Below are 24162 nucleotides of genomic sequence, written 5' to 3' on the forward strand. Positions count from 1 at the left end.
AAAGCGGGCTTGAGAGTTCTAATACCCACCGGTGATTGACACTAGAGACCCGGAAAGCGCTTGCGTTATTGCGAATTAAATAAGGCGGCGTAGAAGGGCGCCCTGTAGCTGCGTTGGGATGGGGAGGGGGGGGCTCGCCGCGCCCTGTTTTCAGTTTCAAGCAGCCAAGGGAGCCAGGTAAGAGAGAGGTTCACCTTCTCCCCGCGTGCAGGCACGCAACATTTAACTACCCATCACAGGGCAAGCCAGACTTTCCGGACGCCTGGGCTGTTGTTTTCCCGGAATGGGTGGGCGGAGTCTTCTGGAGCGGCGCCAATGCCTCCTCCTCATTGCTCTCTTCCGTATCAGGAGAGAAGGGAAGAGCTTGGAGGTTGTGTAGTTCTCCGCGCCGAGGTGGGCCCCCGTTCTGGACGCTCCGTCAGTGCCCCAGTCGCCTTTGATGCGCGGGGCGACCATCGTCGCCCTCTCGAAGTTTCTTTTTGCTGCGTTTAACGTCATTTTCTGTAGACAGGCTGGAGAAGCGACGCGTCTCCTTTGGCTTCCTCTCCTTGCATCTCTGGATTGCTGTTGGTGGTCATGGAGATCTGAAACAGGGGCTTCCCCCGCGCTCTCCTCCCCCCAAAAGTTGAAACGTTACTTTGGATCTTAAGCGTTTTGAAACGGCAGATCGCGAGGGGAAAGTATCGGCAGCTTCTTACAACCGTCGGAACTTTTGTGCTCTTCAGGGCGAGGGAAAGCGCAGACCTACTGGGCTTGGGGAGACACGTCCCGCAGAAGCCTTGCTGGGAGTGGGAGAGGGTGTGTGAGGGAGAGAGAGGAGGAAGGGACGAGGCTGATAGCTAGACGTGAGGGGCAAAGGAAAGGTGTGTGTGAGAGAGAGGGCCTTAGGAGCGGGTGGTTGGCGTACGATGGCGAGACAAGTTGGCCAGGATGGAAATTGAGGGCCGAAGCTGTAGAATTTGGCGGAGTAGCCGAGGATAGCTGGAGATACTGATGAATACAGAGGGAGGGAGAAACTGAGATGAGTCAGTGCCGCCTGCAGAAAAGGATGTGATGCAGAGAAACTTTGGAGAGGTTCGCAGAAGAACTTGCGGAAATCTTGGTGGATGTTAAGAGCCTCCATATCCAAGAAAGGAGCCTCCGCCTGCTCGGAGACACGGGGAGGGGGGTGTTTTTCGGCCTGTTACCTGGTTTAGCAGCAGAGGCCCCGGGACTGCCAAGCATAGGCCAGAGCTGCCTTGACTTGATGGCTGCTGACGCCGGCATGAGGACGAATGGCGGAGGCCCCAGCAGCAGGAGCGATGACAGCTGCGTGCTTTCTAACATCAGCTACACCCTCCCCACCATCTCCTCCAACAAGCTCCCGGACTTGCGCTTCATCAGCCGGGGGGCGTATGGTACTGTGTCCTCTGCGCGCCATGCGGACTGGAGGGTCCCAGTGGCTGTCAAGTGTCTGCAGGGACCACTACTAGACAGGTAATGGCTGGAGTTGGGTTTGGGTTTACTTCTTTCTCTCCACCACCACCCGGCTCCATCCGCAACTGTGAAATCTAGAAACTTTATTAATTTTTTTATCCCACTTAGAAGGTCCTTGATTCAGTCTCCAGGGAGACAGGGAATGTAACTGCCAGTCAGTGTGGACAATACCGAGCTAGATGAGTTAATGGCCTGACTTCCTATAAGGCAGCTTCCTATATTCCTAAAATTGTCTCATTGGAAAATATGGGCCTCCCTCCTCCATTTTACCCTCAGGACAATCATGTGAAGTAAGATTTGACTGGAAGACTTTCCAGTCCGAGTCAATACTGAGTGTAGTAAGCCATTTCTCAGAACTGTCTTTCACAGCTGAGACCAGCCATCTGCCACTATTTTACCATTAGCCCTTGCCCCACTCCTTTTGCTTAAAGAGCCACACCCCCTCCTTTCAGGGCAGTCCTTGTGAATATTACCAGCTTTGTCTGGTGTGTTAGCTGCAGCTGTTCCTGGACACAGATAGCCTGACCACTGTAGTCCATGCATTGATGGGGGGAGATTACTGCATTGCGCTCTATGTGGGGCTGTCAGCCCTGGTTCAGGAGCTCCAGCTGGTGCAAAATGCAGCGGCCAAACTGCTGATGGGAGCACATAGGCAACAATATGTGACAAACATCTGTACTAGCTGCCCATCCGCTACTGAGCCAGATTCAAGGTCCTTGTATTAATTTACAAAGCCTTGAACAACTTAGGTCCACACTATCTTAGGGACCGCCTGAACTCATATCCCAGCTGGGATCACTGAGATCATCTGTAGGAGCAACCTTGGCCGTCCTGCCAAGTTGGGGAGACTCATTTAACATCGACACGAAATTGACCCTTCCGGCCCAGTGCTCTGGAATGCTCTGCCAACAGAGGTTCAGCAGGCGCCCTCTGTTTTTAACTTGTCAATGCCTACTGAAAACCTTTCTGTTTCGCCAGTCTTATGCAGGCAGTTAAGAAGATGCTTTCCCCCCACAACAATTAACCTTTGTTTTTATTGTATCTTTAATGTTTTTATTCTATAGTGGTGGTTTTTTAACTTGTAAGCGGCTTTGATGTGTTTAACGAAATAGTGGTATACAAATATATTTCTAAAAGAGTTAAATAAGTAAATATTGTTTCTGCCCGAGGGTGTAATTGGGATGAAAAGATCTGCTGCACAGTAGGTCCCATGTTGGATCCCCAGCCTCTGCGGCTATGGCTGGGAGAGACCTCTACCTGAAACCTTGGAGAGTTGCTGGCAGCAGTCAGTATAGACAGTGCAGGGCTGGATGAACCAATTGGTCTGACTTGCAGTTAGGCAGTTTCCTATCTTTAGGCATTGGCTTGTTTTTAATCTATATTGGATTGGACTTTGAGTGCAGCATTCAGAGATTGTGTGAAATGTGGTTCTTCTCTGTCCTGAGAGCTTTATGGGACAGAAGATTAAGTCTAAGTGGTGCAACACCCAACACAGTTTTATCTATGTTTACTCAGACATGGTGTTTTTCACTGTGATTTGCTCTCATGCAAGTCTACATATGTTTGCAGCTTTAGGGGGGTGTCCTGTTGAAGCCAGTGATACTTATTTCTGAGAAAACATGAAGCTGTAACCATAAACATAAGAACATAAGAAGAGCCTGCTGGATCAGGCCAGTGGCCCATCTAGTCCTGCATCCTGTTCTCACAGTGGCCTACCAGGTGCCTGGGGGGAAGCCCGCAAGCAGGACCCGAGTGCAAGAACACTCTCCCCTCCTGAGGCTTCAGGTAAACATGCTTACCTGATCCAATTGAACTACTTCTGAGTACAAATGCTTAAGGCAGGGCTACAGTGCATACCTCCTAAGCATGCACTATTCCAGCTATTCACGATGTTTATCAATAGACTCTTATCTGCGTCTTCTTGGAGGTAAGTCCCATTGAGTCCAGTGGAGCCTACTCCCAGGTAAGCAGGCATAGGACTGCAGCTTTATTAGTGCTGTTTTGGGCATTGTGTGGCGTTTGTGTTTTTTTAAGATCTACCTTATTAAATTGACAGGGAGATGTCTGGCTTCCTCAGTTTAAAACATATAAGGGAGACTTTATATCTAATACTCTTGTGTTTTTGCTGGAAGTCTTTACTTCAGTAACCTTTAATCTGTCATAATGATAGCTGAAATTTTATAGGCTGATTAGTCTAGGCCAGGTTGGGGGGGACCTTTTTCTGCTTGAGGGCCACATTCCTTTCTGGGCAACCTTCTAAGGACCACATGCCAGGGGTGGGTGGGGCCAGTGGCAAAAGTGGATGGAGTATCAAATGTAAATTTTACCTTTATACAGTGGAGCGAATGCTCCTAACCATTAAGAATGTTTAAATGAATGCTGATGAAAGTTAAAGAGGAAAGCGCAAAAGCAGAACTACAGCTGAACATCAAAAAGACTAAAGTAAGGACAACAGAAGATTTATGTAACTGTAAAGTTGACAATGAGGACATTGAACTTGTCAAGGATTATCAATACCTTGGCATGGTCATTAACCAAAATGGAGACCATAGTCAAGAAATCAGAAGAAGGCTAGGACTGGGGAGGGCAGCTATGAGAGAACTAGATAAGGTGCTCCAATGCGAAGATGTATCACTGAACACCAAAGTCAAGATCATTCAGACCATGGTATTTCCAATCTCTATGTATGGGTGTGAATGTTGGACAGTGGGGAAAAAACAGATATGAGAAAAATCAACTCATTTGAAATGTGGTGTTGGAGGAGAGCTTTGCACATACCATGGACTGCAAAAAAGACAAATAATTGGGTGCTAGAACAAATTAAACCAGAACTATCACTAGAAGCTAAAATGATGAAACTGAGGTTATCATACTTTGGACACATAATGGGAAGACATGATTCACTAGAAAAGACAATAATGCTGGGAAAAACAGAAGGGAGTAGAAAAAGAGGAAGGCCAAACAAGAGATAGATTGATTCCATAAAGGAAGCCACAGAACTGAACTTACAAGATCTGGACAGGGTGGTTCATGACAGATGCCCTTGGAGGTTGCTGATTCATAGGGATGCCATAAGTCGTGATCGACTTGAAGGCACATAACAACAGTGGAGCAGCATTGAACCAAATAGCTGCTTGTACGCAAGGATTACTGCTAACACAGTGTTACTTCTTACCCTCTCCTCACCTTGTGCCATCCCAGATTTGCTTCAGAGAGTTCGGGGATGCACGGGGGGCGGGAGGAGAGGAGGAGAATGTTCTGTTGTGCAAGGATAAATCCTTGCAATGAGAATTTTCATCTTAGCACTTGAATACTCAAGGAGAACGCAAAGGAGGGCTGGTGAGGGAGGGATCACTGAGGAGGACAAATCTGCAATAAGTAAACAGTTATTTGTCCTACCAGGACAGAAATTCATGTCAAGGGCTAAGATCTAGACTAGCCGTTTTATACAAGGGCAAAGGAAGCCCTTGTACAACCAATGCTTTAACCACTCTAACTGTCTTGAAAACCGAACACTAGCTTGGATCTGTTGTTTTTTGTTTTAGTGCTTGCCTTGTTCAGTGCCATAGCTGCAGCAGTGAAAATTAAACAGAGAGCCTTAGCTGCATGCACCCTTTCATGTGCTGAAAGAGCTTTTTCTAGGAACAAAGGAAACTGCCTTGTATTGAGAGAAAATCTAGCTCATTATTGTCTGCACTGACTGGCAGCACTTCTGGGATTTCAGACAGTGGTTTCTCCTAGCCTTGTTGGAGCTTATAGGGATTGAATTTAGAAGTTTCTGCATGTAAAGCAGATTCTCCACCCATGAGCTCCCCTTCCTGAGGAGGGAGAAAATGGACAGCAAGTGATGTACTTACTCTAGGCCTGATCCCTGACACAGAATAAGTACACCACTTATTCATAATCAGATAAGCCCGGTATATCTGCATCTTCCTTTTTAATGTGTGCATTGGACGCTTTGCTGACTAGCTTCTATAACCTTTTACAGGTTGTCAATGGCAGGGCCTTCTTGGTGGTTGCACCTGCTCTGTGGAACAAGAATTGCAGGAGGTTTGAATCGTTAGCCTCACCAAGTGGTCAATCGCAGGGAATTTTAGGCCAGATTTATAAAATAATTATTACCTTAGAATAAGAATTCTTGAGAATTCTTACCAATGTTTCAGCCACAGTTTCACCAGATGAACAGGCATGGATCCAGAGGAATGATCCCTACTTTATCTCATGTGTGAATCTCAGAAGAAAATATCTATAAGATCCTATCTAGATGGGTATTTAACTCCAGTCAGATTAAACAGGGCTTAATTGTAAGGTGCCCAAAGCATAGCTTGATTAAGCAATTCTGGGATTCCTGTACGCACCCTGCTGCTATCACGTGATAGCAACCAGCCTGTTCTGGCCCTCTTCCCTGTGTCAGCAGCAAAGGGGCATTTTTCCTGCTCCCACACATATATCTTTTACCCTGGCTAGCACAAGCTCTGAGGTTTTACATAAGATGCTGGCTATGCAGCTCTATCAAGCCTGTCCACTGCCAGCCCAAAGTTGAGGCTGTAGCCCTAATCATTAGTTTAATAGCCATAACAACAACAATGGACTGCCTTCAAGGTGATGATAAATTGCATGCAGTCAGGTTAGCGGGCTGGCAAAGGAGAGATGGGGTGTTCCATCCCTTCTTGATACCCAGCATAGAAACACAGCGGACTACTTGTTGGAGTGACAGAGTTCTCCATCTTTCCTCTGCCAGTAACAAAAATTCACAGACTATCAAACTTTGTGGGGTTGTTTTTAATGCATTCTTTTAAGTAAGTATTTAAGTTGTTCAGTTGGAGATTTTGTTTGTGCTTGAGGTAGGAATATGATTGTTTGGCTTGTTTTGTTATAGTTGCCTTTCTAGACCATTGCATGGTCTGCACCGTTTATATAGGAAGTTTTAAATTAAGTTTATTGTAAGTCACTTAGGCATGAGGCGATTCATGAACTTACTTAACAATAATAAACCAGGAAAAATCTGAATAACTGTTTCGGAATGGGATACTTATTTAAAAGAAACTATTTTGATGAAGTAGCTGTTGTGGAGAAGACATGTACAAAAGTATCCTGTATATGAGGGATGGGAATCTCCAGGCCTCCCTATCTGACCCTCAGAACTTACCCCAGGCCACACCCTCTCTCCCCAGGCCACTCCATTTGCTGGCCCTGCTTTGGACCCTGAATGCTTTTGCCTGACTGCAGTGTGTCCTTGAACTCTGATAATGCTTCTTGCTTGTTTGTGTAGAAGATAGAGAAGGGTGTGTATAGAAACTACCCACTGGTACAAAAGTAAAATTTACATTAATCGTTCTGCCCCTTTTTGCCTCTGGCTTCATGAATCACTGGCACATGGCCCTCAGAAGGTTGCTTAGAACGAAATGTGGCCCTTGGGTCCCCATCTCTGTTGTATACAAATAGGCCCTCTTTGATGACAGTAAGAAACTGAGAAACACTCATCTTTTCAAATGGCTTTCTTGGTTCCTACCTTAATCATCTCTAGTGATTCAGTTCAAATTAATGTTCATAGTTAGTCACATGCGTTTCAGTGGTGTTGTGGTTAGAGTGTTACATCTACACCATACATTTAAAGCACATGGCTTCTCCCAAAGAATCCTGAAGATTTCTGAAGATAACATATGATCTTCTACCGAATAATAGTAGATTTTCTTTAAATAATCTAAGCAATCAATCAGATGCATCCCCAGTAATATCCAGGGCTGTGGAGTCGGAGTCGTGGACTCGGAGTCGTGAGCAATTTTGGGTGGAGTCGGAGTCGGGAGCAATTTTGGGAGGAGTCGGAGTCGGTAGAAATGCACTGACTCAGACTTTCAAATACATTTTGATTGACAAGAAGCAATTTTGGGTGGAGTCGGAGTCGGACAGTAGAAAAATAGAGGAGTCAGAGTCGGACAGTAGAAAAATAGAGGAGTCGGAGTTGAAGGTTTGGTGTACTGACTCCACAGCCCTGGTAATATCAATATTTTCAGCCCATTTATGCCAGACTTTTACTCTCCATATCTAGTTAGAATGCTTCTTAACACACACAATGTAGTGCATACCCTTAGAAACCACAGCTCAAGGCCAGTGGGACTTCTGCAAAACACATAGTGAAAGTAAAACCCCATTTTGGGGAAGTGCAATGTAATTCGGCAGCATGTGTAAAAACCACTTCTGAATAGTGTGACCAGATGCAAAGGAAGGCAGAACTCCTGCACCTTTGGTAATTGTAAGGAGGAAGGAATTCTTCTTATGCATGGACGAGAAGTGGCAGCATCTGCTTAAGGACTTAAGAGCCTGCTGGATCAGGCCATTGGGCTATCTAGTCCAGCGTCCTGTTCTCACAGTGGCCAACCAGGTGGCCAACATTCTGCCTTCTGCACAACTACAGGAGCTCTGTCCTTCTCTCAAATGGACACCGTATTTGTGCCCCAAATCTCTGGCCCACTGTGAGAGTATACCACCCTCAGCCACCTGAAACTCTCCTGTTTCATTCAAGACTAGAATTGCCTCCAGAATGGCTCCATGCAGGTGGCTCCAGGTTCAAAAGACCCTTGAGCAAAACATCCTCCAAGGACTTCACTTTGTTAGCCACCCTGAACTTTTTAGAAAAGGCAAGGTAATTTCCCCCCTAAATAAATACTATTCTTCCATGCAACTTGAATAGCCATGGGAAAAAATATCTTTTTGAGGTCAAGAATTGTCACTATAGCATGGTAAGTCATGTGCTGTATTGTTATGGGCTTGATAAGGGGGCCACAATCTAGCAATCCAGCCCCTGTCTCCAGACAGGCAAACGCCTGTGCAAAGGCAAGGGGGCTACAATCAAGCAAGAGTTTTGGATTGTTAGTGAGTCCCTGTTTCTCGGTTGCATGCAGATGTGGGGCAAGGTAGGACTGTGATGTAATATAGTAGAGAGGGGGAGCCTGTGGTCCCCCAGAGTTGCTGGATTACAACTCCCATCCTCCCTGACCATTGGCCGTACGGCTGGAGGGGGTGATGAAAGTTGGAGGCCAGCAATATCTGGAGGACCACAGGTCTGCCGTCCCTGCAAATGCAGGAAGAGGAGCAGAAATTTACTAGGAAAATGAGAGCTAGTGTGGTGTAGTGGTTAAGGTGTTGGACTACAACCTGGGAGACCAGGATTTGAATCCCCACATAGCCATAAAGCTCACTGAGTGACCTTGGGCCCGTCACTGCCTCTCAGCCTCAGAAGAAGGCAATGGTTAACCACCTCTGAATACCACTTACCATGAAAACCCTTTTCTTAGGGTCGCCATAACTCGGAATCAACTTGAAGGCAGTCCATTTCATTTCAAACGTAGGAAAAAATTCTACTCCTAGACAGTGAGAGTGTGCTGTGTTGTTAGTTGAACCAGTTAGCATGCATAATTCTTTATGGTATATATGGGATACTACCATAGATGGTGTGAGTGCCCCATGTAGTTAGTATGCACTTAGTATTGCATCATTCTTCTATCAGATACCATCCGAGAGAAACTTGATCTAAATCAAATCTCTTTAATCTAAATTTACCCTGAGCAAATAATTTACCTAGAAGATGTTATGTCGATTGTTCACTCTGGCAAAAGGCCACAATAGTATTGCCATCAAGGATGTTTTGTTTGTTGGTGGGAATGGAACCAAACTCTGCAATGATGTACTTATTAGTGGTTGCCAAGCAGTTGAAAGAAAGCATGGAAGAATTGCCAGGGGGGGCGGGGAGTGGTGTTTTAAAGTAACTCAGAGAAAGAAGAGTGGTTACACTCTGAATATCATATTTGTCTGTTTGTGAATTTTCAGTATTTATTGGTTATTTTTCTATTAAAAAAATATTCGAGGCAGTGTAGATAGAGCTTTTCAAACAATAAATGTTTTTTTAATTTAAAACCCAGAATGAGAGAGAGAGAGAGAGTACACACACACACACACACACACACACACACACACACACACACACACACACACACACACACACACACACACACACACACACACACACACACACACACACACACACACACACACAATATTATTGCACATATGTCCTGCCTTTCCTCCAAGGAGCTCAAGGTGGTTCTCCCCCTCTATTTCATCCCCACAACAACCCTGTGAGGAAAATTAGTTTGAGAGGCAGTGACTGGCCCAAGGTCACGTCATGGCTGAGTGGAGATTTGAACCCTGGCCTCTCTCAAGTCCTAATCCAATACCCAGTCTTCAAAATGCCTGAGAAACTACTACATAGCAAATTTGCACTCTGCTACCATTGAGGCCACGTTGATATTATTAATGCAGGAGAAACCATGCTAGAGAAATGGTTTTGTACTTGCATTGTGGACAGATTTAAGTGCTCCCAAATATTACAGATACTACGATTGTGTTTCCTAATATTGAAAATCAGGTCCTTCATAGTAAAGCTGCTAGACCACATTGGTTCTCAGGTTTCCAGTAAGTTGTAGAAGGATGGGAAACCTAAGGCATGGGAGATCAACTGCTTTTTTATTAGAATCCTGAAATCTACCAACCAGAAACTGGTGCAAAAGGAGTACACTTACAATTGAAAAGGTCTGATCCAGGAATTTATTCTTATTTCCAGAACTGAACGGAGATCACAATCCTTCCATCCAAAAATCCACTTCTGGTTAACCCCCCAAACATGCACACTTTCTTCATTTCAGCAACATGATTGAGGGAATTATTTTGCTGGTATTGTTAAACAATTGAGAGTCAGAAATCCTTGCCGATCTACTTCATATCACCCAGAAATCTACCAGTAGATTCCGATCTACCTTTTTGCCCACCCTTCCAAGGATTCTGAACCATTACCCCCAAAATTGGATCCTGAGAGTAGCCTTGGGACAGGCAGCAACCTGAGTAACTGGGCATCTGCTTCTTGCACTTCTGTAAATTGTTGGAAAGGAGACCTCTGGGCATTTCCCTTCCATTGAGATGTGTGGCACCTGATATGAGTGCAGCTAATTTATCTCCCCTCAAGGGAGAAGCACCAATCTTCCTTCAGACATGGTGCTGAAATGTGAATAGTGGATGTGCAAGTCAATTATGCATCTGTCTTTCTGCAGCATCCTAATAAACAAAAAGTATTTTGTAATGTAGCCTAACTGTGTGTTATGTTAATTGTGTGGTTTGCAGCCACAAAAATGTTTTTAAAAATTAATCTTAGGAGAGGCACCATTTCCATCAAGAGCATAGCACTTGGGGAGGGACAGTTAAGTCACTAGCACAGTAGTCTTAGCTTAACACTGGTCTAGTTTGTGCACAATGCTAAGCAATAGTTTGTTTAGTTAAAGTGGTTTGTGTGAGCCCAACCCTGCAGACTATGGTTTGTTGTCTGGTGACAAGCCACAATGTGAAGCCATGGTTTCCTGTTGACTTGCAAACCATGGCTTATTTTAACGAAGGTTTGGTGCTGAATCTGGTTTGGAAACCGAACAGCCTTGCTTAATTATGGTTTCTTTGGTCACCCCAACATCCTGACACTTGCCAAGCTGCAGAGACTTGAGCAAAAGCAAGTGGAAAGCAAACCAAGGTTTGGCTTCTCTTCTCATCTCTGAGATGGCTCATGGTTTGTTTGCATGAATCATGTTTAAACTCGAAACCCCAAAAGAGGCAGACTCCTCCACAGAATCGTTGTCGGTGGTGATACCATGCCCCAGGAGGGACTTAATACTGGGAATGATCTATCGTCCCCCTGATCAAAATGCTCAGGGAGACTGTGACGTATTCTCCTGGCTCTCCCTGTCAGGTTCCTACCTGCTCGTGGTTACTGCCTGTCACTAGGCACCACCAGGGACTCCACCAGTCCGGACTGTCCTTTTTTTATGGTTTCTCTCCCCGCTCTAGCATAGACCTCACCAGATCCCCCTGCTAGGCAGCACCACCAGTCACGTCCTATAACCCGTATTCCCAGAGACTCTGCCTGAGTCTCTCTATCAGGTTACCTCTGTGACTGCGTGCTTAAGCTGTCCCAATCCCTTTGTATCAATGCAGATAATCCTGGTTTGCTCTGAATACTTGTGGTGTTATTCTTCCCTTCCCCGCTGCCACCATTTGTCACTCTTCAGCCTTGGTATTTACCTTACCCTCCCTTCTGGTCTGTGAAACCCCAGCCAAGGATCAGGCCTTTGGTAAACCAAATATATTTATTAAATAACAGAGATAACAAGATTTCTTTATAAAGCATATGGTTTCATCTATCCCTGAGGTACTGGTCTTAGTATTAATCCGAACTCCACACTCTCCTCACATCCACCAACTCTCCACACAATCTCCTCTCTTAAACCCACCAAAACAACCCACTAACATCCACCTTCCACCTCACATCCACCTTCCACCTCACATCCACCCTCCACTTCACATTCCCTCCAGATTTACCTGTCCTCCTTCCATTTATACTGTCAGCCATTTTAAACATTCAGCCAATCATCCAGCATTCTACTGCCCATTCACTCCCCCCTCCTCTTTCATTCCACTTACCATGTATCTCCTATACAAACAGCACTTACCATATATACACTAATAGAGAAACATCACAGAGACCTTGAGATGAGATATGAAATTGAGGAAGCATCCAAACTAGGAAATGTGGTAGTAATGGGTGACTTCAACTACCCGGACATAGACTGGCCACATATGTGTTCCAGGCATGACAAAGAAGCAAAGTTTCTAGATATTCTAAATGACTATTCCCTAGACCAGTTGGTCATGGAACCGACCAGAGGGACGGCAACCCTGGACTTAATCCTCAGTGGGGACCGGGACCTGGTGCGAGATGTAAGTGTTGTTGAACCGATTGGGAGCAGTGACCACAGTGCTATTAAATTAAACATACATGTAACTGGCCAATTGCCAAGAAAATCCAACACGGTCACATTTGACTTCAAAAGAGGAAACTTCACAAAAATGAGGGGATTGGTAAAAAGAAAGCTGAAAAACCAAGTCCAGAGGGTCACATCACTCGAAAATGCTTGGAAGTTGTTTAAAAACACTATATTAGAAGCTCAACTGGAGTGCATACCGCAGATCAGAAAAGGTACCGCCAGGGCCAAGAAGATGCCAGCATGGTTAACGAGCAAAGTCAAGGAAGCTCTTAGAGGCAAAAAGTCTTCCTTCAGAAAATGGAAGTCTTGTCCGAATGAAGAAAATAAAAAAGAACACAAACTCTGGCAAAAGAAATGCAAGAAGACAATAAGGGATGCTAAAAAAGAATTTGAGGAGCACATTGCTAAGAACATAAAAACCAACAACAAAAAATTCTATAAATACATTCCAAGCAGAAGACCATCTAGGGAGGCGATTGGACCCTTGGATGATAAGGAAGTCAAAGGTGTACTAAAGAACGATAAGGAGATTGCAGACAAGCTAAATGAATTCTTTGCATCTGTCTTCACAGTGGAAGATATAGGGCAGATCCCTGAACCTGAACTAACATTTGCAGGAAGGGATTCTGAGGAATTGAGACAAATAGTGGTAATGAGAGAGGAAGTTCTAGGCTTAATGGACAATATAAAAACTGACAAATCACCGGGCCCGGATGGCATCCACCCGAGAGTTCTCAAAGAACTCAAATGTGAAATTGTTGATCTAACTAAAATATGTAACTTGTCCCTCAGGTCCTCCTCCGTGCCTGAGGACTGGAAAGTGGCAAATGTAACGCCAATCTTCAAAAAGGGATCCAGAGGGGATCCCGGAAATTACAGGCCAGTTAGCTTAACTTCTGTCCCTGGAAAACTGGTAGAAAGTATTATTAAAGCTAGATTAACTAAGCACATAGAAGAACAAGCCTTGCTGAAGCAGAGCCAGCATGGCTTCTGCAAGGGAAAGTCCTGTCTCAGTAACCTATTAGAATTCTTTGAGAGTGTCAACAAGCATATAGATAGAGGTGATCCAGTGGACATAGTGTACTTAGACTTTCAAAAAGCGTTTGACAAGGTACCTCACCAAAGACTTCTGAGGAAGCTTAGCAGTCATGGAATAAGAGGAGAGGTCCTCTTGTGGATAAGGAATTGGTTAAGAAGCAGAAAGCAGAGAGTAGGAATAAACGGACAGTTCTCCCAATGGAGGGCTGTAGAAAGTGGAGTCCCTCAAGGATCGGTATTGGGACCTGTACTTTTCAACTTGTTCATTAATGACCTAGAATTAGGAGTGAGCAGTGAAGTGGCCAAGTTTGCTGACAACACTAAATTGTTCAGGGTTGTTAAAACAAAAAGGGATTGTGAAGAGCTCCAAAAATATCTCTCCAAACTGAGTGAATGGGCGGAAAAATGGCAAATGCAATTCAATATAAACAAGTGTAAAATTATGCATATTGGAGCAAAAAATCTGAATTTCACATATACGCTCATGGGGTCTGAACTGGCGGTGACCGACCAGGAGAGAGACCTCGGGGTTGTAGTGGACAGCATGATGAAAACGTCGACCCAGTGTGCGGCAGCTGTGAAAAAGGCAAATTCCATGCTAGTGATAATTAGGAAAGGTATTGAAAATAAAACAGCCGATATCATAATGCCGTTGTATAAATCTATGGTGCGGCCGCATTTGGAATACTGTGTACAGTTCTGGTCGCCTCATCTCAAAAAGGATATTCTAGAGTTGGAAAAGGTTCAGAAGAGGGGAACCAGAATGATCAAGGGGATAGAGCAACTCCCTTACGAGGAAAGGTTGCAGCATTTGGGGCTTTTTAGTTTAGAGAAAAGGCGGGTCAGAGGAGACATGATAGAAGTGTATAAAATTATGCATGGCATTGAGAAAGTGGATAGAGAAAAGTTCTTCTCCCTCTCTCATAATACTAGAACTCGTGGACATTCAAAGAAGCTGAATGTTGGAAGATTCAGGACAGACAAAAGGAAGTACTTCTTTACTCAGCGCATAGTTAAACTATGGAATTTGCTCCCACAAGATGCAGTAATGGCCACCAGCTTGGACGGCTTTAAAAGAAGATTAGACAAATTCATGGAGGACAGGGCTATCAATGGCTACTAGCCATGATGGCTGTGCTGTGCCACCCTAGTCAGAGGCAGCATGCTTCTGAAAACCAGTTGCCGGAAGCCTCAGGAGGGGAGAGTGTTCTTGCACTCAGGTCCTGCTTGCGGGCTTCCCCCAGGCACCTGGTTGGCCACTGTGAGAACAGGATGCTGGACTAGATGGGCCACTGGCCTGATCCAGCAGGCTCTTCTTATGTTCTTAAACCAAACTGAGTCTTGGTGTTAGGTGCAAATACAACTATTGCGACATGGTGTGGTAAAAGGAATAACTTCAACCAAATTGAGGGGGATGAGACAACTGTTGACTAATGGAAAATTGAAATGAAACATTAATTTAGCTAGCATTCATTGATACTGGGGAAATGTAGTTGAAAAGTATGCTTTTAGTCATGTGAACCTGGCTTTCAGTTAATGAATGGTTTAGGGGATTTTCACTACCTCATCCTTGAAGTATTGGACAGTGTGGGCAGGAATTACTCAATACTACATTTTGTTTCCCTTTTTTCTTTTTATTCCATGCTTTAACCCTTAACTCTGCCCAATGCATGTATCTCAATTATGGCAAAAGGTGAACAGGAAGACAGTCATGGGCTAGCTCTAGCTGTTGTTATGGATGATCACTTATGCGCAACAACTAGTCTCTGCAAGCCAGTTCCTGCCTGCAGGCTTCCAATAAGCAGCTGGTTGGCCACTGGTATGATCCAGCAGGCTCTTCTTATGTTCTTACATGTAGCTACTAGAGATCTGGTTCGCATGCAGTGGTAAGTCAAACCATGGCTTACTGAGAATATGTCAGTGTGTGGTTTCCCAGAGGGAACTATTTTACGCATCTAGTCCAGCTACCGCTGCACTGCAGTGAGCTAAGTCATAGTTTCACTTAGCATGTCACCTGAACCAGGGTCCGTGATCTGTGTCATTCCAGACAAACCAGGAGGTGCAATCAATGTTTGTTCTTGGTTTGCAAGAACATTTGGAAGGCACCATGATGGCTATCCAAGGTATACAGTGACTAATAGTGTCTTTCCAGGGTTTTAGACAAGGGACTTTCCCAGCCATACTTGGAGATGCCAAGTATGGAAACCAGTACCCAGCCCTGTAGCTAGCCTTCCTTGTTAGATTGGGCAGCCACATTTCTAGGTGGGGTATTTTGGAGGGAAGGTGCATAAAGCCACCCAATCCCCTGGTTGCTGGGTTGATTTTCGGCTCAGAAACCCTAAAAAGTCCTCCAGCAGAGCTGCACACATTGGGGAAATCAGAAATTAGGCCTCAGTTACAGCCTGCCAGTTAACTGTAGTGTGCACAGTAGTGTTTCTGTTCCTATAGGGCTGTTTCACCCTTTGCCATCAAGTACTCAAGAAAAAGAAGAAAAAATAGCCAGTGTGATTGTGAGTATAGTGATTCCTTTAAAAGAGTAAAGGGTAACTTAGGGTAGATATTCTTTTCAGATCATTTACAGTGCCTTGCAAAAGTAAACAGACCCCTGACCAGTGCCGTCATATTACTGAATTACAAATGGTACATTGTAATTTCATTCTGTATGATATTTTATTTTGAAACACTGAAACTCAGAGTCAATTATTGTAAGGTGACATTGCTTTTATGTTGGAAAATGTTTGTAAGAAACATAAAAAACTGAAATGTTGCTTGCATAAGTATTCAACCCACACACATTAATATTTGGTAGAGCCACCTTTCACTGCAATAACAGCTTTAAGTCTTTTGGGGTAGGTATGTACCAGTTTTATACAGAGCGTCGGAGGATTTTGGACCATTCTTCTTGGCAGATTTGCTCTGGGTCGTTCAAGTTGGTTGGACGTCACTTGTGGGCTGCAATTTGCAAAGAGCACCACAGATTCTAAGTGGGATTGAGATCAGGACTTTGACTGGGCCACTGTAGGACATTCACCTTTTTGTTCTTGAGCCACTCCAATGTTGCTTTGGCCTTGTGCTTGGGATCATGGTCCTGCCGAAAAGGGAAAAGCTGTCATTGTCTGTCATGTCACAAATTAAAAAGACAATTTTCCAAAACAAAAATCTGTGGGGGGGGGGAGCACAGCTGGGGGGGCGGTGCACCCATTTGTGCCACCCTGACTACAGGGCTGTGGCCCTTCTGCACATAAATCCTGTGCTCTAACTCTGTGCTACAGCCTTTCCATTTGTTCTAGATTTTTTTAGTATGGTACCATCACATTTTCAGACACACATCTGCAGCTGTGATGTGTAGTTTTTTCCTCCCCCTTGAAGTTCCCTTGATGTTGTTTCCCAGATGTTCTCTAATATAGTATTTGGTGTTTTTGGGAAAACAAGGAATCTCTCCAGCTTCACTGAAATAAAATTTTCCTTGTTTTGCTTCCCCCCCCCCCGGATATTTTACATTAGGGATGAGGAACCTGTGGCCCTTCAGATGTTGCTGGACTTCAAACTCCCAATATCCCTGACCATTGGTCATTCTGGCTGGGGTCATGGGAGTCTGGAGCCCATCAACATCTCGAGGCCTACAGGTTAATCTTCCCTGTTTTACAGTGATTGTCCTCTTGTTGTATAGTTCAAAGCACTTAGGTCTAGCTGCTTTGCTGCTGCAATGAAATCCTGGAGAGTCGCTGTCAGTCAGAGTAGACAATACTGACTAGATGGACCAATGATCTGACTCAGTATAAGGCAGCTTCCTTTGTTTCTATGTATATTATATCTGTATCTGTTAAACCCAGCAGTGTAGTGGCAAACGTAGAAGTGCAGGGTCTCTTCATGTTAGTCACAGCCACCACCACCCTTTTTGTTTTTTGGTGCTGGGTTGAGAATGAGATCCTTCTTCCACAAGAACAGGAGCCAATAAACATGAAAGGGGAGACTGTTGCCTACTGAGAAGAGTCTTCTCAGTGACTGACTCACCTTATTTCACTCTGATTGGCTCCAATCGGCAGGAAAGGAAGCATGTTAGAAGACTCTTCTCAGTGGCTAACACACTAAAAAACCCTGAGACCCTCAACAACTACACCCCTGGTTAAACCTATTCCTGTCCCCCATCCTTCATCTTCAGTGATACAACTCAGCAAAATACATTTACTCAATGTGTAGAGGCTACAGTGTATTGTGAAATATTATCATATGTGCATAGTGCAACAGAAATACTGAGTAATACTGCCGTTTGGCTACTGGGAGTGTGTGTGCACTTTGTTCAGTACTAGGAAGCAATGTCATTTCAACACACCCATGAAAATTACAGAGGTGAGCTTGGGGTCTAGACAATCACACAAAACTTCCCTATATCCTCATTTGTACTGCATCATGAATACAGTTTGTTCAGACATGTCAAAAGGCCATAAATGGGAAAAGATGAAGTTGGGATTCTTTATTAAGGCTGCAATACTTTCTAGAGAGTAAGTCTCATGGGATGCAATGGGACAATTCTGTATAAGCAAGAAAAAGTGGAGTGCTTGAAATGACAATGTGATTTGCTATTTGATCTCTAATAATTCTGCTTGGCTGCAAAAAGTAATGAGGAGAACTTATATTTGGATTTCATCAAAGGTCATGGCAAAAGTAGAACTCTCCTTCAAACAGAAATCCTGGGAAGAAAGCAATAGAAGGGGTCTTTTACAAGCTGTCTGTCTCTCAGCTTTGAAGCTCTGTTGACATATGACTGGATTTTTAGTATCTGATATGTAGGTGAATCAGTCTCAATTGCAAAATGCTCCTATTGGGAGGAAGGGCAGGACATAAATTTAATAAGTAAAGGTATGTGAAGGAAGATGGAACTCAGTTATTGCCTGTCTCAATGGACTTGTTCCAATTTGGAAGAGTTATTCATAATTTATTTGTTCCCGCTGAAATATTTTATTCAGTAATCTAGTAGTCCCTTGCCAATTTTTATTATAATATAGTTAGGGAGGCTTATTTGCTACCAGATTTAGTTCCTATTATTATTTTAAAAAATAAGCCTGGACCCTGGATCCTACTAAAGACTTTCCTTGCATGTGAAACCTTGCCATACTTTAAGTTCTTCTGGAGAGGCCAGATCAGGGTCCTATTCTACATAAAGTAAAATCTTGCAGAGGTTAATGGGACAGGGCATTCTCTTTTGTGGCACTGCACTGTTGGAATCCATTTTCCAGGCAGGTCTGCTGAATCACATCATTGCTAGTGCTTAGGAGCAAAATATAAATGTATTTTTTCTTATATCCTTTAATTGGATTGAAATGTTGTGCTGTGGACTCCTTTACATTATGTCTGTGGTTTTAGGGTGTCCCCGGACTGTCAGTATTTTGCAGGAGGAGTTCAAGTGCATACCAGGGAATGTTGGTTTGTGCCCTAGCACAACAAATCCACTTAAAAAAATAATTTAACTTTTTGCGGTTAAGAAAGTGACACAGAAATGTGTTGAAAAGTGTGGAATGAACAAATGATTAATGGGAAGACATATAAATACCCTGCAAGCAAATCAGGAGGACTGCAGAATGAATGTGCATTGTTGTACGACCACCCCGCAACCAAATCAGAATGAATGCTCATTAAAAACTGGGTATCTAACCTCTTTATAAGCTTTGTGCAAGCAAATGAGGAGGATGGGTTGTCTAGAATAGCCCTTATTGGTTTAACTTTGTCAATTGCAGACCACCTTGGGGGTGCTTTTTGTACAGAGAACCCATTAATACATTTTCTATTAATAAAAATAAAAAGGTTTTTTTAAATGCTTTTCTCTAGCCATTACTACAGTTTCACAGTGTATGCTTTTCAGCATGCCACTTGAAAGGGTGTTTAAAGTGTGTGTTTTTGCCATTGCACTGACGGTTTACATGTCTTACAGAAATGTATTTTAGGAGTTTTAACTTACAGTTACATATTTCTGGGTTCGGATGTAGTAAAACTGGTTTGGTTTTGTCTTTTGTTCCTGTAGCGAGAAAGACAATCTCTTAAAAGAAGCTGAAATTTTGCACCAGGCAAGGTTTAGTTACATTCTACCAATTCTGGGCATTTGCAATGAACCTGAATTTCTGGGCATCGTGACAGAATATATGCCAAATGGGTCACTGAATCAACTTTTACACAGTGTAAGTATATTAAGCCCACGAATGGTGTACATTTTCTAAATGAAGCATTTTCGAAGAGAGTGGAGAAATTTAAAGAGACAGTCCTCTTCAAATGAACCTTCACCACTGCTACCCAACTGTCTGAACACATGAGTAGGGAATAAGGCCACATCTGGTGGTCACATGCATACAACCTTAGTCTCAAAGAGCAGACAAATTGGGGGCCGGGGTGTCCCACTGCCCTTTGAGCATGTGGGGGGGTTTTTTGGTCTTGTGAGCTTCTAAAGCAGTGGTTTTTAACCTTTTTTGGGGTCACGGACCTTCTGAAAATCTGATGAAAGTGATGGACCCCCATAAATAAATACAATTTATTTTATTGCATTGGAAATTTATTGTTGTTGTTTTGTGCCCAGCTCACTGACTCCCTGAAGCCCATTCAAAGACCCCCTAGGGATCCATGGACCACAGGTTAAGAACCCTGCTCTAAAGCATGAGTGGCAAGTCTATGGCTCTCCAGATGTTGCTTCCTTCAGCTCCAGCCACCATTGCCAAGGGTCATGGATGATGAGAGTTGGAGTACGGCAACCTGTGGAGGGCCACAAGTTAGCTATCCTTACCCTAAAGGGCTATTGAATCTGTCATTTAGACAAGCATTTTGTAGTATAGAGTAGTTTTTAGTTTTGTAACATGGAGTATTTTTCATTGCATGGCCTGATATTGTCTTTCTTATACATCCAAATATATATAATATGTATTGTGTGTTTGTGTTTAATCATTTTCTCTCTCTCTTTTAAATAGAAAAATGTATATCCTGAAATTGCTTGGTCATTGAGGTTTCGCATTCTTTATGAAATTGCCTTGGGAGTCAATTATCTTCACAATATGAGTCCTCCACTCTTGCATCATGATTTGAAGACCCAGAATATTTTACTTGACAGTGACTTTCATGTTAAGGTATGGGTGTGTTTTTCTCTCTCATTCCTGTGGTCATCTACAGAAAGAGAAGGCATACTTCACATTTGTGAGATCTACTTGGTCTTTCACTAAAACCACAAGATCCATCAAATGGAGCCTGGTGCAAAAGATATGGGCTTCGAATTAAAGAACAGAATCCTCTGATCTGCTGAGCACAGGGATTTTTGAGTACCTGAACTGAACTGAGCTCACATTCCTTCCACTCAAAATACCACTCTTGGTTATCCCCCAGCTCTCAGCCGCCTAATTTAGGTGTTTTTGTGTATTATTTTGCTGTTGTTGCAGGTGTTGTTAAACAGTTGCAAGTCAGAAATCGTTGGTGATATACTGCAAATCACCTAGAAATCTACTGGTTGATTCTGATCTGCCTTCTGCTACCCCTGCTTTGCAGTAAATAGATAGGAGCTGAAAAGTTTGAGGGTGTGTTTTTTTTAGAGAAGGAGAAACAAGACTATGCAACATTAGAAATACAAAGGGGCTCAAAGGTTTGAAGGAGAATGAAGCTCTGTCTCTCCGAGCACTAAAAGCCTTCTGAGATTTCATTAGGCTCAGAAGAGTGTAAGCGCTCTCTATTTATGCCACTAACGACTAGAAATGTGTTTTGTTTTTGTTTTACTTTTTGTAATGAAAAAAGAGCAGCTGTGTTCACAAAATTGCCTCTGTGAAAAAGAAGCTTGTTGGCAATTCCTTTTTCAAATTTGCACTTTGTGGGCAATGAATGAAAGTACCAAGTATATTTTGGCTTTAATATCTTAAGAATTTGGAAAGGTTATTTGAACTCTTTATGAAGCAGTAATCTATAATGCAACTATGTTTTATTTGAAGAGAGAAAGAGAGGACACATTTCATTGTGTTATTAATTTGTCCTCTGAGTTTGGACGTTGGTGGGTGGAGTTCAGCATTGTTAACCACTGCTCTGAATGCATCTTTGAAAAGGGTAATAAAGTAATAAAGCTGTGCAAGAATTAAGGTGGGCATGCAAGGATGTGTTAATTGTACCACTTACTGAGTAAGACAATAAATGGTGCACAGTAGCTAAATTTAGGCCTAGCTCCAGCATAACACTGAGCCTGTGATCCATCATATTTATAAGATTATTTGTATGGCAGAACATCCACAGGACTTTGCCCACATGAAGCGCATGCATTTCTTCCCTTGATTAATAAGGGAACACATCCACATGACCTTCCATCAGAGATGTTCTTGTCCTGTGGTATAGGTACATAAACATAAACAATGGCCTGCTGGATCAGACCAAAGGGCCATCTAGTCCAACATCCTGTTCTCACTGTGACCACCCAGATGCCTATGCAAAGTCAGCAAGCAAGATCTGAGTACAACAGCCCTCTCCCCACTTGTGATTCCCAGTGACTGGGGCTCTGCCCCACCACACATGCTAGTACTGAATCCTAGAGAGTTGTTTCCAATCAGTGTAGTCCAGCCTTCATAAGAATATAGGAAGAGCCCTGCTGGATCAGGCTGACAGCCCTTCTACTCCAGCATCCTGTCCAGATAGAGGCCGGAAGTAGGAAGTTCTGCCATGCAACCTGATCCCCTCATAGGTGGCTATCTAGCACTAAGGGCTTCATACTAATGGGAATACTGTATTTAGGCATGCCCATGACATTGCATGCAAATCTGATGCAGCATCAAAGTACATGGTTTCTCTACCTCTCTTGAAAATGCCTGTCTTAGTACAGTTTCACATTCTTACCACTTCTTCATTAAATTTTGGTAGGAAAAAGTAAAAATCTTTGGCCGTCTCCACCTTGCATGGTTATTTAAGATTGCTGTCCTATACCCATTTACCTTGGAGTAAGCTAAATGGAGAAGTATAGAATTGCACTGTAAATGTCAAAGTGACTGCAGGGGCTGATGGGAGTTGTAGTCTAAAACATCTAGAAGGTACCAGGTAGGAGAAGGTTGCTATAGAGTGTTTTGGATTTTTCAAAAGCAAAAAAAAGGGGGAGCATTACAAAGCAAAAAGAAGAGACAACACTTAGACTGGTGCTCAGAATTTTAAAAATATGATGGGGGCTACTTCCCCTGCTAGCTTCGCTTGCCAACCATGCCTCCTGTCACCAAACTCCCCCTACCCCTCACCAACAACAAATTGCCCCCATGGTAATCCCTCAGACTTTCACCTTTCACCACCTGCAACTGCTAAGCCCCCTACTTTCCCCCCTGTAGACCTCACTAAGAACCTTCCCTTTTACCCCTTAAAGTTTCCCCCCTTTCCCCCAATGGGTCCCTAAAGCTCCCCTTCTCCGCCCAGCCTCCAAGCTGCTGCGGCCACCACTGGCGTCCCATCCAGGCTGTCACCACTGGGTTCTCACCTAGGTCTGTTGTTCAGGCTGCAGCTGCTGAGGCTGCTGTGTAACTTACTTCTGTGAGTGAAAGTTCCTTCTGTTAATGGAACGAACTGGAATGAAACCTTTGCATCCGCTCCATTGTATCTGCACAGGCATGCTGAGCTCTTATTTGTAGATTGTCCTGAGTTGTTGCTGTCCCTTCCAGATTGCAGATTTTGGTTTGTCAAAATGGCGCATGGTGTCCATGTCACTGTCACGAGGTGAAAAATCAATGCCTGAAGGAGGGACTATTGTCTACATGCCACCCGAAGAATATGATTTCAGTCAAAAAACGCGTGCGACTGTAAAGCATGATATATACAGGTATTTACATTTTATTATCAGGTTAAGAAAGGACAGACTGTTTCAAGCTTGTTTCAAACAAACTACGGTTAAGTTTGACTGCAGTTCTGGGCTGAGATGTAATTTTAAACTGCTTCTCCTCACCGCTGCACTGACTGGGAGAGGTAGCATTTGCTGTGGCTCATGCCCATCATGGTATTTTTATTATTATTTTATTCATTTATATCTCATCTTTTCTCCAGAACTGTTACACAAGTTGCTAAATCATGGTTTATTGGCTAAACCACAATAAACCATTGTTTATTGTGTCATCCAAAGGCAGCCAATATGACTTCTGTTAAAGTATCTTCTGAACACAAACCCTTACATTTCTATTTTTTCTAAGTATATAGTTCATATGTGCATTGATATGCCAAAGTCATTTGAGCCATCCAGTACTGGAACAAATACTGCCCTTGAGTACTTCAGGTAATATCCTCCTTGCTGAGTAGAGAGGGAGAGATGCATATAAACTGTAACTGCATTTTGTGGAGTATATTTTGCCTTAGCAGAAAACATGGGACTGATTTACATGATTGTGCATTTTTACTTTGAACAGCTATGCCATCATTATGTGGGAAGTGATGTCAAGAAAGCAGCCTTTTGAAGGTCAGACCATCTTTGACTTTATTACATAATCATGTTCAGAATTAGATGGATTGGTTAACATGCAGCAATTATGGGGGATTGATCCACTGAAAAATATAAACCATGGGGTTCTTTTGAATGCTAGACCTACTCAGAGTAGAGCCATGGAAATTAATGAACCTAAGGTGGTTATGCTTATTAACTTCAGTGAGTCTGCTCTGAGGAAGACTAGCATTGGATACAACCCATTATTATTTTTATTTATTTATTTATTTATTTTAATTTTTTTAATGGCCATTCTTTCTCTTTTTGTCTTTTCTGTTCAATAAATGATACCATGAAGGCTTGGAAAGGAGGGGCGGAAGATGGGTAGCAGTC

The 24162-nt window shown here is 43.4% G+C and overlaps 1 protein-coding gene across 1 annotated transcript in view; it reads left to right on the forward strand.

Moving 5' to 3' along the window:
- The first annotated feature begins 322 nt into the window (after positions 1-322).
- The window catches only part of RIPK2 (receptor interacting serine/threonine kinase 2), a 46920-nt gene continuing 23080 nt past the window's right edge, over positions 323-24162 (forward strand). The window contains exons 1-5 of the mRNA XM_061602673.1: positions 323-1476; positions 19396-19549; positions 20327-20482; positions 23021-23178; positions 23756-23805. Of these exons, the coding sequence (XP_061458657.1) occupies positions 1247-1476; positions 19396-19549; positions 20327-20482; positions 23021-23178; positions 23756-23805 (748 nt within the window). The 5' untranslated portion in view covers positions 323-1246. The remainder of the gene's footprint in view (positions 1477-19395; positions 19550-20326; positions 20483-23020; positions 23179-23755; positions 23806-24162) is intronic.

The sequence above is a fragment of the Rhineura floridana genome, chromosome 1 (assembly GCF_030035675.1).
Source record: "Rhineura floridana isolate rRhiFlo1 chromosome 1, rRhiFlo1.hap2, whole genome shotgun sequence".
Lineage (NCBI taxonomy): Eukaryota > Metazoa > Chordata > Lepidosauria > Squamata > Rhineuridae > Rhineura > Rhineura floridana.